The following is a 16,352-nucleotide window of genomic DNA, read 5'->3' on the forward strand; positions in this document are numbered from 1 at the left end:
CCCTCCTCCGGAGAAACCGGGGCTCCCCGGGGAGGCGGCAACCGGGCAATACGGGGGGTGTGCGCACAGGCACCGGCTTCCTCCTTTCCCTGGGGGGTGTTCAACCCCCACTACACCCCTTCCCCCAAACCCCCACCCCGCCCCTCCCCCGAGCACGCCCGGTCCCTGCTCCTCCCCTCCCGCACCTCCTGCATGCCGCAGAACAGCTGATCGCAGCGGGCAGGAGGCGCTGGGAGGGAGGGGCAGGACTTGATCGGCCGGGCCGCAGGAGGCGTTGGGGAGCTGGCTGCCAGTGGGTGCTAAGCACCCACTAAATTTTTTCCGTGGGTGCTCCAGGGCACCTACGTGTGTGCGGATCGGGTAAAGCACCTGCTTCCGGGTGCCTGGATTTGATTCTCTGCTCCACCACTGAGCCCTGGGGGAATTTGAGAAGACTGGGGATTAGATGACAGCAGGTAGTGGGACTGCATAAAACAGGAAAATGAAAGAGATTGGGGATTAGATTAGACACAGATCGGGAATTAGATTAGATGCGCGCTGGGGATTAGGAGAGTGGATCGGAAAACGGATTTTCCATTCCCTGGAAAACGTTGAGATTTTTTTTCACCCCAAAATTGCAAGATTTTTTGCAAACAAAACAGTTAATTTGGGGTTAAAATGTTTCACTTTGGTTCATTCAAAACATTTAGGAATTTCTTTGGTTTTTGGTATAAAATAAATCAGCAAAACGAAAAGTGGTTTGCGAATGAAATATTGAAATGTGTGACAGGTTCAAATAAAATAAACAAAATGGAATTGACATGATACCATTTGCGGGGGGGGATCCGGTGTTGTCAAAATGGCTTTTTTTTAACATGAAAACCAGTTGTTTTGATAAAAAATGTTCTGAGCATCTTTTAGGGATTAGATTTGATAATGAGATTAGATTAGGCAGGTAAAAAGGAGACTAGACTGTATTAGACCCAAAGTGGGGGATAAATTAGGTAGATAAAAAAGAGAATAGATATTACACGAGACACTGAGTGGGGATTAGATTAGACAGGTTTAAACAATGAGAATGGGGATTGTATTCGAAAAGTAAAGAGGGGACTGGAGATTAGATTCAATGCAGAGTGGGGACCAGAGTAAACTGGTGGAATTAAGTTGGACAAATAATGGAGTTTTCAGTTCTTTGCAAAAGAATAAGAAGAAGAAGAATTTGGGGTCAAAGAGGAATGGCAATTTTTAAAAACGCCAGGCAAATCAAAAAGGGAAAAAGATCTGTTTCCAGCCAAACTAAATATTTTGAGCTGTTTTTTACATTTTCCCTATTTTAAAACTTAAGTTACAGGCAAATTTCTGTATGACCAGCCGCTTCCAAGAGAAAACGCGACACTTCTGAAAGTGCCAAAACAAAAGGTTTCTACTGTTTTCTGGTTTTCTTTTTTTTTTTTCATGATATTAAATTTGGAATTGAAAAAATGAAAAACGTTTTAGCCCTAAGGTGTCAATTTTTTTTATTTTCCTTGGAGTTTTTTGGCTGGTTTTTCAACCAAAACAATTCAGCAAAACCAAGGACATCTCTTTGAAAGGTTTCGGGTACACCGAATTTGCGGGGGTTTGTAGCTGAAAATGTTACTCACCTCTAAATGGAAGTGGCGAGAAAAGCTAATGTCATCCGGGGTGTATTAACGGGGTGTATTAACGGGGTGTATTTCAGCTGGAGTAGCGTGTCCAATTCCAGATGCCACGTTACGAAAGATGTGGAGAAATCAGACAGAGTCCAGAGGAAAGAAACAAAAGTGATCGAAGGTTTGGAAACCTGACCTACAAGGAAAGGTTAAAAAACCGGCATGGTTAGTCTAGAGAAAAGAAAACAGAGGGAAGACCGGAGAACAGTCTTCAAAGATGTTGAGAGCGGTTACAATGAGGACAGCGGTCAATTGTTCTCCATGTTTACTGAAGGGAGTGTGAATTAGATTTACGCAAGAAGAGATACCATCCAAACGGCTAACAGGATTTAGGCTCCTGAATCCCACAGCGATCCAGGCCATTAGGATCCTAAACCCTACTGACTTCTGGGAAAATTTGTGCTCCTAAAGACCTAGATCCTGGTCGGAGTCAGGTGTTTAAATAGCTGTAAGGATCTGGATCCTAAGTGCCTAAATCAGCGGGCGGGCAAGCCGGGTATTACGGGAGGGGATGAGAAATCAGAGTTAGAGGAGGGAGACAGAGGTAGGAGTGAGGAGAAGGGAAATGACAGGGGACTGATGCAGCAGGATGATGATTCACATCCCATGGGATCAAGCCCGGGCTAAGTCCCCGACACTGTGGCGTGGGCGGGGATCAAACCGAGGCCTCAGGAGCGCTGGCCCATTCCACCCAGGGCGGGGAGTCCCCAGGCAGCTCGGCTTAGTAAGAGTCAGGGACAGGTGAGCCACGCTCATGCTCCAGGGCAACTCAGAGGGGTCAGGAAGGAAATCAACACACACCCACACTGCAATGCAGCACCCCCTGGCGGCGCTCTGGGACATCGGGGCCAGCACTGATTCCCAGGGCCCAGCACCCCCTAGTGAGCCCCTGCCCCGCAGCACAGTGCCTGCTAGAGTAGGGTCAAGCTCTCCCAGCCATGCGGGGAGCCCTCCTGACTCCGCCTAACTGTACATGAGACCTGACGGGACAGCAGGCAAAACCAGCGACGGGACCCAGGCGATCGCGAGGGGGAAGTGTCTACTTGCTTGCCCCATCAAGACCCTGATGCGCAGCCGGTCCTGACCCCAGGGGGAAGGGAAGAGGGGAGTTGGTCCTGGCCCCACCCTCGCCCCCCATGGGGAGGGGAGGCACAAGGGAGCTGAGATCTCAGCCTCAGGCGTCCTGGAGGTCGGGAATGTCGGAGAGGATCATGGGAGAGCCCAGCTGCAGCTCCTGCTGGAGGGACTCCATATCGGCGGGGTTCATCCGATGGACTTCGAGCCAGTCAGCCAGCAGGGAGGCCGAGAGAGGGGCCGAATCGCCCTGGCTGGTGGGGAGGAAGAAGACAAAGAGAGAGATCAGACAGACGGACGTCGGGCCAGGCCGGGTAAGAACCCCCAGCGCTCTCCCAGGGGGACCCCGGGAAGGACTCGAATCCGTGACCCAACGTTGCTGCAGAGCCTCATGGAAGTTGTCGCTCCGGGGCCTTAGCCTGACTACATCTCCCATGATGCCGCAGGATCTCCCTTCTGGCTGAGCATCTGTAAGGTCCGAGCCGGGTCTCGGTCTGGTTCTTTGATTGGTTCGGTCAGTTACAGAACTCGTTTGGCAAGGTGTAAACCAGCTCAGGTGGTGGGCTCAGTTCCCCCTAAGCCGCGCGGCCACAGGGGCCGGGACTGGAAAGGAGAGAGGCAGGGGGCGCGCAGGGCTGTGGCGGGGAGAGAGGGCTGGGGGGAGTCCTCTCTCTCCGCCGCAGCCCCGGGGCAGCCTGCACCCCAAACCCCTCATCCCCAGCCCCACCCCAGAGCCCGCACCTCCTGCCGGAGCCCTCATCCCCCCCACACCCCAACCCTCTGCCCCAGACCTGAGACCCCTCCGCACCCCGAACCCCTCATCCCTGGCCCCACCCCACAGCCCTCACCCCCAGGGAGATCTCTTACCCCCCGATCACCAACACTCTGCTCTAGCCCTGAGCCCCCTCCTGCACCCCAAACCCTGCATCCCCGGCCCCACCCCAGAGCCCATACCCCCAGCCAGAGCCCTCACCCCCCGGCACCCTAGCCCTCTGCCCTAGCCCTGAGCCCCCTCCCGCACCCCAACCCCCTCATCCCTGGCCCGAACCCACAGCCCTCACACCTGCACCCCAACCCTCTGCCTGAACCACTCCCACACCCCAAACTCATCCCGAGCCCCACCCCAGAGCCTGCACCGCCCCACACCCCAACCCTCTGCCCCAGCCCTGAGCCCTCTCCCGCACCCCAAACCCCTCATCCCTCACCCCAACCCTCTGCCCCAGCCCTGAGACCCCTCCCGGACCCCTCATCCCTGGCCCCACCCCAGAGCCTGTACCCCCCAGCCAGAGCCCTCACCCCCCCACACATATCCCAACCCTCTGGCCAAGCCCTGGGCCCCCTCCTGCACCCCAAACCGCTCATCCCTGACCCCAGAACCCACACCCCTCTGCACCCCAACCCCCTGCCCCAGCCCTGAGCCCCCTCCCTCTCCGAACCCCTCAGCCCCGCCCGACCTCACCTCCATATTGGTGCACCTAACAAAACTCATTCCGCACATGGACGTCAAAAATTCGAGGGAACCTTGGCGGTGGGTATGATTGGGTAAAAGAATTGTTTTGGAACGGGCTGGTGAAAAACACTGGTTTGCCGTACCTTCGTAAAACGGCTGGTTAGGGTACAGCTAAGCAAGACTCAAGTTTCACTATATAAACTGGGCTCCAAAAGGAAGCTCTTGGATACGCCAGGATACAGCCCCAGATCAGAGCTGCCGGACCTCAACACCCAGCGGGCAGAAGGTGGAGTCCCCGGATGACCTGATCCTGGCTGGCCACCGGGAAAAGTCCGCCTGCCTTATGGGGAGTGGTGAGCATTGTGTGCTTGGCGGGTGTAATGTATTCTGGTCTGGTAGCTGTTAATACATGGAGGATAAGGGTATTACTGTGTGAGGCTCCTTCACTGGTAAAAGACCCCGCAAACCTGCAGAAGAGTATGCCCTGGCCCCCTAGGAACTGGGTATGGGTGGCCCTGAGCCCTAAGGACTGGATAGGGGTAGGTGGCTTTTGCCCAGAGCCCTAGGAACTGGGAAAGGGTGGGTGCCCAAGAGTGTGCGGGTAACACATCATGGGAGAGCATATCTTCTTGCCATGAGCAGGACTCCCCAGCTAGACTACATCTCCCATGATGCACAACAGCCAGGGACTCCCATGGTGCACCGCCTCCCTCCTCGGAGAGGGGTATCATGGTGCACTGTGGGAGATGCAGTCCAATGAGGGAGCCCATCTCAGAAGGCAGAATGAGATAACCCAGCCACTATTCCCAGGATGCACTGGGGCAGGTCAGCCAAAGGGGAAAACCACAGTGCATCATGGGAGATGTAGTCTAACCGGAGTGCCTGACCTATAGAAAGCATAAGGCACCAGAAGAACCCCCATGAGTGGACCTAATGGATCAGCACAGGGGAAGGGCTGGGAGCCAGGACTCCTGGGTTCTCTCCCCGGCTCTGGGAAGGCAGTGGGATCTAGTGGTTAGCGCAGCGGGGAGCTGTCCCTGCTGTGCAGCCCTCTCACCTGTCCCTGTTCTCCCCCACCATGTCGAAGGACTGATTCAGGAACTCCTCCAGATCAAAGCCCACGCCGTAGCCTGCCCCGCTGCCCTTGGGGGTCACCGAGAAGACGGGCGGCAGGAGATCCTCCACCTGCGATGGCAGCGAGACACAGTGAGCGTGGCACCCCCCCAGGGCCCATCTCGCCCGTCCCCACCCGGGGCAGGATCCTGCCCGACCAGCTGCTCCCCGGCACAGAGGGAGACGCCCCATCCGGGCCCACCTCACCGGATCAGCGCTGGCGCCCCCTAGAGGGGAAAGGCCCCGTTACCTGCGACTTGGAAAGCTGCTGCGTGACCATGGTGATGTCAGGCGACTCCGGGGGGGCGGTTTCCGGCGACGCGGCCATAGCGATCGGGTGCTGGCCGGGCCCTTTGACTCCTCCCACTGCCGGAGCCGGAGCCCTCTTCCCCATCTCCTGCAGGAAGACGGCCGGATCCAACCCCACGCCCTCCCTGCCTGGTGTCACAAGGCTGCCTACGGCGCGGACTGACGGCCCCTCTTGCGGCTGTGTCCCGCTAGGAGTCGTCGGGGCTTCCCCAGGTGCTGGCCTCCCGGCCACGGACCAGTTCTCTGGGCACTGGACACCGGGCCACGCACTGATCCCCGCCAGGCCAAAGGGGGCCTGGAAGATCTGACCCGGGGCGTATTTGACACTCAGGAGGCACTCGGGTTTAGCCAGAGCTTTGTGGCAAGCTGAGGGGGCCACCAGAACCGGAGGGAAGGGGCCGGGCGGGGCCGGGAAATACTGGACAACGTTGGGGGCCGAGGCGTGGGCTGGATCCGCAACTATCGGCAGTACGGTGAGTTTGGAGCCGCCACCGGCTGGTGCCTTCTCAGGGAAGCTCAAGAAATCTGATGTGGCCGGGACGTGACCGGCTGGCGTGGCTGGGAGGTGGCCAACGGCACCCGGTGGAGCGTGACCAGCAGGGGTGGCTGGGAGGTGGCCAGTGGCTCCCGATGGAATGTGGCCAGCAGGAGTGGCTGGGAGGTGGCCAGCAGCTCCTGGCAGAACGTGGCCAGCAGGGGTGGCTGGAAGGTGGCCAGCAGCTCCTGGCAGAACGTGGCCAGCAGGGGTGGCTGGAAGGTGGCCAGCGGCTCCCGGTTGAAGGTGGCCAGCAGGAGTGGATGGGAGGTGGCCAGCAGCTCCTGGCAGAACGTGGCCAGCAGGGGTGGCTGGAAGGTGGCCAGCGGCTCCCGGTTGAAGGTGGCCAGCAGGGGTGGCTGGAAGGTGGCCAGCGGCTCCCGGTTGAAGGTGGCCAGCAGGGGTGGCTGGAAGGTGGCTAGCAGCTCCCGGTTGAAGGTGGCCAGCAGGGGTGGCTGGAAGGTGGCCAGCGGCTCCCAGTCGAAGGTGGCCAGCAGGGGTGGCTGGGAGGTGGCCAGTGGCTCCCAGTGGAACATGGCCAGCAGGGGTGGCTGGGAGGTGGCCCGCAGATGCAGCTGGAAGGTGGCCAGCGGCTCCCGGTGGAACGTGACCAGCAGGGGTGGCTGGGAGGTGGCCAGCGGTTCCCGGTTGAAGGTGGCCAGCAGGAGTGGTTGGGAGGTGGCCAGTGGCTCCTGGTCGAAGGTGGCCAGGAGGGGTGGCTGGGAGGTGGCCAGCAGCTCCCAGTGGAACATGACCAGCAGGCGTGGTTGGAAGGTGGCCGGCAGGTGCAGTTGGAAGGTGGCCGGCGGCTCCCGGTGGAACGTGACCAGCAGGCGTGGCTGGGAGGTGGCCAGTAGGTGCAGCTGGGAGGTGGCCAGTGGCTCCCGGTGGAACGTGGCCGGCAGGCGCGGCTGGGCCATGGTCCATGGGCCCATTGTGAGCTGGTTTCTGGTGGTTCCGGTCAATCATCTTGGTCCATCGCTCCAGGAGGCTGCGGTCGTTCTCGCTCAGCACTAGCCCGCGCAGCACGTCCCCGCGTCGCAGCTCCTTCCGCTCCTTCTCCTTCTGCTTCTTCTCCCGCTCCTTGGCCCGCTCCTGGCGCCGCTTCCGCTTCTCCTCCCGCTCCCGCTGCCGCTCCTGGGCCGTCACCGGCTTCCGCACGTCCTGGGGCTCCGGCACGGAGCACTGGGTGTCTGGGAACAAAGCAGAGAGGAGTCAGCTCACTCCCGACCCCTGCTAGCCCAGCCCTGCCCCCCCGCAAGCTCTGCCAGTGCCCCTCCCTCCCGACCCGCAGCCCCCTGCTATCCAAGGCAAGGCAGAGACAGGAAGAAACCAGCAAGAGAACACTAAACAATGTCTCGCACAACCTCCTCCTAAACAAACTAGGGAAACACAGCCTAGATGGAGCTACTGTAAGGTGGGTACAAAACTGGCTGGAAAACAGTTCCCAGAGAGTAGTTATCAGTGGTTCACGGTCAGGCTGGAAGGGCATAACGAGTGGGGTCCCGCAGGGATCAGTTCTGGGCCCGGTTCTGTTCAATATCTTCCTCTATGATTTAGATAATGGCATAGCGAGTACACGTATAAAGTTTGCGGACGATACCCAACTGGGAGGTTGCAAGCGCTTTGGAGGATAGGATTAAAATTCAAAATGCTCTGGACAAACTGGAGAAATGGTCTGAAGCCAATAGGATGGAATTCAATAAGGACAAATGCAAAGGACTCCACTTAGGAAGGAACAATCAGTTGCACACACAGAATGGGAAATGACGGCCTGGGAAGGAGGACTGTGGACAGGGATCTGCGGGCCAGAGCAGATCACAAGCTAAGTGTGAGTCAACAGTGTCACGCTGTTGCAAAAAAGAAGCAAACATCCTTCTGGGCTGTATCAGCAGGAGTGTTGTCAGCAAGACACGAGGAGTAATTCTTCCGCTCTACTCCACGCGGAACTGGACTCAGCTGGAGTACTGTGTGCAGTTCTGGGCGCCACATTTCAGGAAGGATGTGGACAAATTGGAGAAAGTCCAGAGAAGAGCAACAGAAATGATTCAAGGTCTGGAAAACAGGAGCTGTGAGGGAAAAACTGGGTTTGTTGAGTCTACAGGAGAGAAGACTGAGAGGGGGCATGAGGACAGTTTTCAAGGTTGTTACAAGGAGGAGGATGAAAAATTGTTCTCGTTAACCTCTGAGGATAGGACAAGACGCAATGGGCTTAATTGCAGCAAGGATGGTTTAGGTTGGACATCAGGAAAAACTTCCTACCTGTCAGGGTGGTGAAGCCCTGGAATAAATTGCCCAGGGAGGTTGTGGAGTCTCCATCATTGGAGATTTTTAAGAGCAGGTTGGACAAACACCTGTCAGGGATGGTCTAGGTAATACTTAGCCCTGCCATGAGTGCAGGGGACTGGACTAGATGACCTCTCGAGGTCACTTCCGGTCCTACACATCTCCGATTCTATGAAAATCAGAAATAGAACCCAGGAGTCCTGGCTCCCAGCCCTCCCCGCTCTAACCACTAGACCCCACTCCCCACCCAGAGAGAAGAGAACCCAGGACTCCTGGCTCCCAGCCCTCCCCGCTCTAACCACTAGACCCCACTCCCCACCCACAGAGGAGGAGAGAACCCAGGCATCACGGCCTTTCACCTTTGTTCTTATTGCGCAGAGCCGACTTCAGCAGGGCGGCCTTGAGCGCCGCCTTGGTGTCGTCCGAGATGGCCCCCTCCCTCTTCGGCGGCGCTGCCTCCGGCTCAGCCTTTACCTCGGCCGGCCCCTCGGGCTGCGGGGGAGCCCCGGGCGAGGTCAGGTCAATAGTCTCCGGCGGGTACGGGACTTCCCCGGGGGCTGGCGACTCCATGGCGTAGTCTCCCCCGGTGGATCCGGCGCTGGGCATGTCCACGTCCTGGCAGCGCAAGGGGGCGGCGGGGGCGGGGGTGGCGGCCGGCCGGAGGGCGGGCTTGAAACTTATCTGCCGGCGGATCCCTTCGCGGCGCGCGTGGAAGTCGCGGATCTCGGCCACGATGGCCTCCTTGATGCGCTCCTTGGTGAGGACCTGCTTGTCGAAGTCGAAATCGAAGGCGGGCACGCAGTCGGGCTCGTCGTCCGGGTCGTGGTACTTGGCCACGAAGGGGTGCTTGAGGGCCTCGGCCACGGCGATCCGCTCCCGGGGGTCGAAGTGCAGCATCTTGGCCAGCAGCGCCAGGGCCGAGCGGTCGGCCTGCTGGTAGAGGTTCTCCCAGGGCACCGGCTGGCGGGAGGGCAGGCTCTGGATGTAGGCGCGCACCCGGTCGGCCCCGATGGCGTGGATCACCTTGGCGGACGGCGTGCCCAGAACCGTCATGATCAGTTGCAGCTGGTGGATGTAATTCTTCCCGGGGAAGAGCTGCTTGCGGCCCAGCATCTCGGCGAAGATGCAGCCGACGGACCACATGTCGATGGCCTGCGTGTATTCGTGGAGGGAGAGCATGAGTTCCGGGGCCCGGTACCACCGCGTGGCCACGTATTCCGTCATGAAGTATTTGTACTCGTCCGGCTTGGTGCACAGCCCCCGGGCCATGCCGAAATCACCGATCTTCAGCTCGCAGTTCTCGTTGATGAGCAAGTTGCTGGGCTTGAGGTCGCGGTGGATGACGTTGGCCGAGTGGATGTATTTGAGGCCCCGGAGCAGCTGGTAGAGGAAGTAGCGGACGTGTTCCAGCGTGAGGGGCTGGGAGGAGTGGATGATCTGGTGAAGGTCGCTCTCCATCAGGTCTAGCACCACGTACCTGCCGGAGCATGGGGAGGTCAGTGGGGAGAGGACCCAGGAGTCCTGACTCCCAGCCCCCACCCCTGCTAACTCGCTAAACTCCCCTCCCTATAGAACCCAGAGGTCCGGGCTCCGAGGCCTCCTGGCTCTAACCCACTAGACCCCAGTTCCTTCCCAGAACCAGGGAGAGAACCCAGGAGTCTACCTCCCAGCCCCCCGACTCCCCTCCCAGAGCTGGGGGGTATAGAATCATAGAATATCAGGGTTGGAAGGGACCTCAGGAGGTCATCTAATCCAACCCCCTGCTCAAAGCAGGGCCAATCCCCAATTTTTGCCCCAGATCCCTAAATGGCTCCCTCAAGGATTGAATTCACAACCCTGGGTTTAGCTGGCCAATGCTCAAACCCCTGAGCTATCCCTCCCCCCAGGTTGGTGTCCTGGCTACCAACCCCACCTAGCTCTACCCACTAGACCCCACTCTCTTCCCATAGCTGGGGATAGAACCCAGGAGTCACAGAATCATAGGACTGGAAGGGACCTCAGGAGGTCATCTAGTCCAGTCCCCTGCACTAATGGCAGAACTGACTATTATCTAGACCATCCCTGACAGGTGTCTGTCCAATCGGCTCTTAAAAATCCCCAATGATGGAGATTCCACAACCTCCCTAGGCAAGTTATTCCAGGGCTTAACCACCCTGACAGGTAGGAAGTTCTTCCTCATGTCCAACCTAAACCACCCAAGCTTCAATGTAAGCCCATTGTTTCTTGTCCTAGCCTCAAAGGTTAAGGAGATCCCTTTTTCTTCCTCCTCCTTGTAACAACCTTTTACACACTTGAAAACTGTTCTCACGTCCCCTCTCCGTCTTCTCTTCTCCAGACTAAACAAACCCAGTTCTTTCATTCTTCCCTCACAGTTCATGGTTTCTAGACCTTGAATCATTTCTGTTACTCGTCTCCGGACTTTCTCCAATTTGTCCACATCTTTCCTGAAATGTGACGCCCAGAACCAGACCCAATACTCCAGCTGAGGCCTAATCAGTGCTGAGCAGAACAGAAGAATTACTTCTCGTGTCTTGCTTACAACACTCCTGCTAATACATCCCAGAAGGATATTTGCTTTTTTTGCAACAGTGTTACAATGTTGACTCATATTTAGCTTGCGATCCACTCTGACCCCCCCAGATCCCTGTCCGCAGTCCTCCTTCCTAGCAGTCATTTCCCATTCCGTGTGTGTGCGCAACTGATTGTTCCTTCCTAAGTGGAGTACACTGAATTTCATCCTATATACTTCAGACCATTTCTCCAGTTTGTCCAGAGCATTTTGGATTTTAATCCTATCCTCCAAAGCACTTGCAACCCCTCCCAGGTTGGTATCATCTGCAAACTTTATACGTGTACTCTCTATGCCATGATCTAAATCACTGAGGAAGATATTGAACAGGACCAGACTCAGAACCGATCCCTGTGGGACCCCACTTGTTATTCCCTTCCACCATGACTGTGAACCACTGATAACTACTCTCTGGGAACTGTTTTCCAGCCAGTTTTGCACCCACCTTACAGTAGCTCCATCTAGGTTGCATTTCCCTAGTTTGTTTATGAGAAGGTCATGGGAGACAGTATCAAAAGCTTTACTAAAGTCAAGATATACCACGTCTACTGCTTTCCCCCCATCCACAAGGCTTGTTACCCTGTCAAAGAAAGCTATCAGGTTGGTTTGACATTATTTGTTCCTGACAAATCCTTGCTCACTGTTACCTATCACCTTATTATCTTCTAGATGTTTGCAAATTGATTGCTTAATTATTTGTTCCATTATCTTTCTGGGTACACAAGTTAAGATGACTGGTTTGTAATTCCCCGGGTTTTATAGATGGTCACTATATTTGCCCTTTTCCTGTCTTCTGGAATCTCTCTCCTCTTCCATGACTTCTCAAAGATAATCGCTAATGGCTCAGATATCTCCTCAGTCAGCTCCTTGAGTAGTCTAGGATGCATTTCATCAGGCCCTGGTGATCTGAAGACATCTAACTTGTATAAGTAATTTTTAACTTCCTCTTTTCCTATTTTAGCCTCTGTCCTACCGCATTTTCACAGGCATTCACTACGTTAGACGTCCAATCGCCACCAACCTTCATGGTGAAAACCGAAACAAAGAGGTCATTAAGCACCTCTGCCATTTCCACATTTTCTGTTATTATTTTTCCCCTCTCATTGAGTAACGGGCCTACCCTGTCCTTGGTCTTCCTCTTGCTTCTAATGTATTTGTAGAATGTTTTGTTGTTTCCTTTATGTCCCTAGCTAGTTTGATCTCATTTTGTGCCTTGGCCTTTCTAATTTTGTCTCTACATGCTTGTGTTATTTGTTTATATTCATCCTTTGTAATTTGACAGAGTTTCCACTTTTTGTAGAACTCTTTTTTTTTTTATGTTTAGATCACTCGAAGATCTCCTGGTTAAGCCGGGGGGGGGGGGGGGTCTCTTGCCAGACTTCCCGTCTTTCCGACGCAGTGGGATAGTTTGTTCTTGTGCCCTTAATAAAGTCTCCTTGAAAAACTGCCGACTGTCTTCAATTGTTTTTCCCCTTAGACTTGCTTCCCATGGGGTATTACCTACCAACTCCCTGAGTTTGCTAAAGTCTGCCTTCTTGAAATCCAATGTCTTATTGTGCTGTTCTCCCGCCTACCCTTCCTTAGAATCATGAACTTTATCATTTCATGATCACTGTCACCCAAGCTGCTTTCTACTTTCAAATTCTCAACCAGCGCCTCCCTATTTGTCAAAATCAAATCTAGAACAGCCTCCCCCCTAGTAGCTTTCTCCACCGTCTGAAATAAAAAATGGTCTCCAATACAGTCCAAGAACTTGTTGGATAATCTGTGCCCTACGGTGTTATTTTCCCCACAGATGTCTGGGTAGTTGAAGTCCCCCGTCACCACCAAGTCCTGGACCTTGGATGATTTTGTTAGCTGTTTAAAAGAAGCCTCATCTGTCTCTTCTTCCTGGTTAGGTGGTCTGTAGTAGACCCCAACCATGACATCAGCCTTGGTTTTACCCCTTTTATCCTTACCCAGAGACTTTCAACAAGTTTGTCTCCTATTTCCATCTCAGCCTCAGTCCAAGTGTAGGCATTTTTAATATACAAGGCAACACCTCCTCCCGTTTTTCCCTGCCTGTCCTTCCTGAGTAAGCTGTACCCGTCTATACCAATGTTCCAGTCGTGCGTATTATCCCACCAGGTCTCTGTAATGCCAACTAGGTCATAGTTATATTTATTTTCCAGCATTTCGAATTCTTCCTGAGTATTCCCCATACTTCTGGCTACCAACCCCACCTACTTCTAACCACTAGACCCCACTCTCCTTCCAAAGCCAGGGTCAGAACCCAGGAGTCCTGCCTCCCAGCCCCCCCGCCCCATTCTAACCACTAGACCCCACTCCCCTCCCAGGGCTGGGGATAGGACCCAGGCGTCCGGGCAGGCGCTCACACGGATTTGAAGTCGTCATAGGGCACGGCGGGTTTCAGGATGTCTTTGATGGCGATGATGTTGTCGTGCTTGAAGTGTTTGAGGATCTTGAGCTCGCGGAGGGTGCGCTTGGCGTTCATCACCACGTCGAAGGCGTTGGGGATCTTCTTGATCGCCACCTGCTGGCCTGGAGGCAAACATCACAGGGAGAGTCAGAGCAGAGACAGCATCCCCTGCACAGCCCTCCCCTATGGACCCCAGGAGTCCTGGCTCCCTGCCCCCCGCGCTGACCCCCCAGACCTAACTCCCTTCCCAGAACTTAGGATAGAACCCAGGAGTCCTGGCTCCCAGCCCCCACCACCCACTAGACCCCACGCCCCTCCCAGGAGTGGGGATGGGACCCAGGCGTCCGAGCTGACCTGTGGATCTGCGGCGGGCAGAGCTGACCACGCCGTAGGCCCCGGTGCCGATGGTCTCGATGACCTCGTACTCGTCCCCCACCTCGAAGGTGACGTCCAGGGAGCGGGCCTTGAGGATGGCCAGGTTCTTGGCCGCGACGGTGGCTCGGTGGGCCGGCTCCCGCTTGCCCCGCTCCTCGGCCTCCTCCTCTTCCTCCTTCCGCGGCTCCGCCATGGCGCCCGCTCCCCTGCCGAGGGAGGGCGGGGGGGGATCAGGGAGAGAACCCAGGAGTCCGGGGATGGGGGGGGCCCAGCAGGAGCAGGGGAGGCGGGGACGAGTCACCCCGTAGCTCCAGGGGAGAGAACCCAGGAGTCCGGGGATGGGGGGGGGGCCCAGCAGGAGCAGGGGAGGCGGGGGACGAGTCACCCCGTAGCTCCAGGGGAGAGAACCCAGGAGTCCGGGGATGGGGGGGGGCCCAGCAGGAGCAGGGGAGGCGGGGACGAGTCACCCCGTAGCTCCAGGGGAGAGAACCCAGGAGTCCGGGGATGGGGGGGGGCCCAGCAGGAGCAGGGGAGGCGGGGACGAGTCACCCCGTAGCTCCAGGGGAGAGAACCCAGGAGTCCGGGGACGGGGGGGGCCCAGCAGGAGCAGGGGAGGCGGGGACGAGTCACCCCGTAGCTCCAGGGGAGAGAACCCAGGAGTCCGGGGGGGGGGGAGGGCAGGGGACAGCACGAGGGGGGGTGCGGGAGGGGGCAGGAAATGGGGGGCGCGGGGGAGGCGGGGCCTCAACCGGCCATGGCGGGGGAGGGGAAGAGGCAGGACCAGGAGGGGGCGGGGCTTTGGGGACAGGGGGCGGGGCCGGGTAGGGAGGGGCGGGGCATCGGGGACAGGGGGCGGGGCCGGGCGGGGAGAGGGCGGGGCCTCTTTCCCTTATGGGGGGGGTCCCTGCCGGGGGCGGGGATCGGGCGGCGCCTCTCTCCCATATGGGGAGGAGCCAACGGCCCCCCCAGGGGGGCGGGGTCTCCGCAAGGGGCGGGGCGCCGGAGAGTCCCCGGAGGGGCGGGGCCTCGCGGTCCCTCTCACCGGCTCGCGCCCGGGACCCTGCCAGCCCCGGGCTGGTTCCCTCTCGGGTCCGCCGCTCCCTGCTCCGTCCCCGAGTGCCCGGATGTCGCCGCTCCCGCCCAAGCACACTGGAGGCCGGGGCGGGGCCCTCAGAAGCGCGCAGGTGTTTGGCGGGACCAAGTCCCGCCCCCTTCTGGTGGATGGGCCAATCGGCGGCGGGTCCCGTGACTATCAGCCAATCAGACTGGGAGGGGCGCGACCTCGCCCGAGAGAGGCGCTTTCCGCAAGCAATTCCCGCCCCTACAAAGATTCGGCAAATCAGAGATCAGCTCAGTGAGAATGCAGCCAATCAGAGAGCGAAGGACGTGAGGCCAATCCCTGCGCATGGCAACGGCGTTATGTTCCTCAAAGTCCCGCCTTCTGGCAGAGTTTGACCAATCACAGGGAGGATGCGTGCAGTTTCCAGCCAATCAGAAAATGGGAAGCTCAGGCTGAGGCAGGTGGAGCTGTGTTCTTCCCTAAATCCCGCCCTCTCTCAACAATTGGCCAATCAAGAGACGGCTATATGGACCAACCAGCCGGTCAGAAAGAGAAAATTAATCCTTTCCACGGCTCGCCTACTTCAGGAATTCAACCAATCAGCGATTACTTCCTCATTAAACCTGTCCAATCAGAGCGCAACAATGGAAGGGGGGGGGGATTTAAAGGGCCAACCAGCGTTTTATGGATGAAAAAAATTAAAGGGCCAGTGACCGTGGGAACAGCTCTGGGAGGGGAGTGGGGTCTAGTGGTTAGAGCAGGGGAGGCTGGGAGCCAGGACTCCTGGGTTCTCTCCCCAACTCTGGGAGGGGAGTGGGGGCTGGTGGGTTAGAGCAGGGGGGGCTGGGAGCCAGGACTCCTGGGTTCTCTCCCCAGCTGCGGGGCGGGCGGGGGAGGGGAGTGACAATCCATTTGAAGCCCCAGGGTGCAGTGAATTGTCACCCCTAGATAAGGTTGCCAACTTTCTACTCCCATAAAACTGAATACCTTTGCCCCGTCCCCTGCCCCGCCCCCTCTCCGAGGCCCCGCCCTCATTCACTTCATTCCCCCCACACACACACACACACACACACACACGTCCGTTGCTCTCCCCACTTCATTTATTTTCACCCAGCTGGGGCAGGGGCTTGGGCTCCAGCTGGGGGTGCAGGCTCCGGGGCGGGGCCAGAAATGAGGAGTTGTGGGAGGGGGATCCAGGCTGAGGCAGGGGGTTGGGGTGCAGGCTCTGGCTGGGGGTGTGGGCTCTGGGGCGGGGGATGAGGGGTTTGGGGTGCAGGAGGGTGCTCCGGGCTGGGTTCGGAGGGCGGGAGAGGGATCTGGGCTGGGGCCGTGCGGGGGTTGGGGTGCAGGAGAGGGTGAGGGCTCTGCGGTGGGGCTGGGGATGAGGGGTTTGGGGTGCCGGGCTGGGGATGAGGGGTTCAGCGTGTGGGAGGGGGCTCCGGCCTGGGGCAGGGGGTTGGGGCGCAGGCAGGTGTGACGGCTCCGGCTGGGG

General features: G+C 57.5%; 1 protein-coding gene across 5 annotated transcripts; it reads right to left on the reverse strand.

Annotated features, from left to right (window-relative positions):
- Positions 1-660: 660 nt before the first annotated feature.
- MAPK7 (mitogen-activated protein kinase 7) lies at positions 661-15,072 on the reverse strand. Of its 5 annotated transcripts, none has more exons than XR_006291489.1 (8): positions 14,843-15,068; positions 13,780-14,006; positions 13,382-13,547; positions 8,797-9,914; positions 5,558-7,344; positions 5,252-5,379; positions 2,786-2,998; positions 661-2,750 (listed from the first exon to the last, which is right to left on the reverse strand). XR_006291489.1 is itself a non-coding variant. In XM_043548483.1 (8 exons), exons 2-8 carry the CDS (start codon positions 13,991-13,993, stop codon positions 2,845-2,847), a joined length of 3,495 nt encoding a protein of 1,164 aa, XP_043404418.1. In that variant the 5' UTR covers positions 13,994-14,006; positions 14,843-15,072; the 3' UTR covers positions 661-2,844. The 5 variants fall into 5 exon arrangements, 4 of the variants coding, with proteins under 4 accessions (XP_043404418.1, XP_043404419.1, XP_037754626.1 ...); XM_043548483.1 differs by having other exon boundaries at positions 661-2,998; positions 5,558-6,906; positions 6,979-7,344; positions 14,843-15,072; XM_043548484.1 differs by having other exon boundaries at positions 661-2,998; positions 5,558-6,768; positions 6,961-7,344; positions 14,843-15,067.
- Between the last annotated feature and the right edge of the window lie 1,280 nt (positions 15,073-16,352).

This window comes from Chelonia mydas, chromosome 6 (genome assembly GCF_015237465.2).
Source record: "Chelonia mydas isolate rCheMyd1 chromosome 6, rCheMyd1.pri.v2, whole genome shotgun sequence".
Classification (NCBI taxonomy): Eukaryota; Metazoa; Chordata; order Testudines; family Cheloniidae; genus Chelonia; species Chelonia mydas.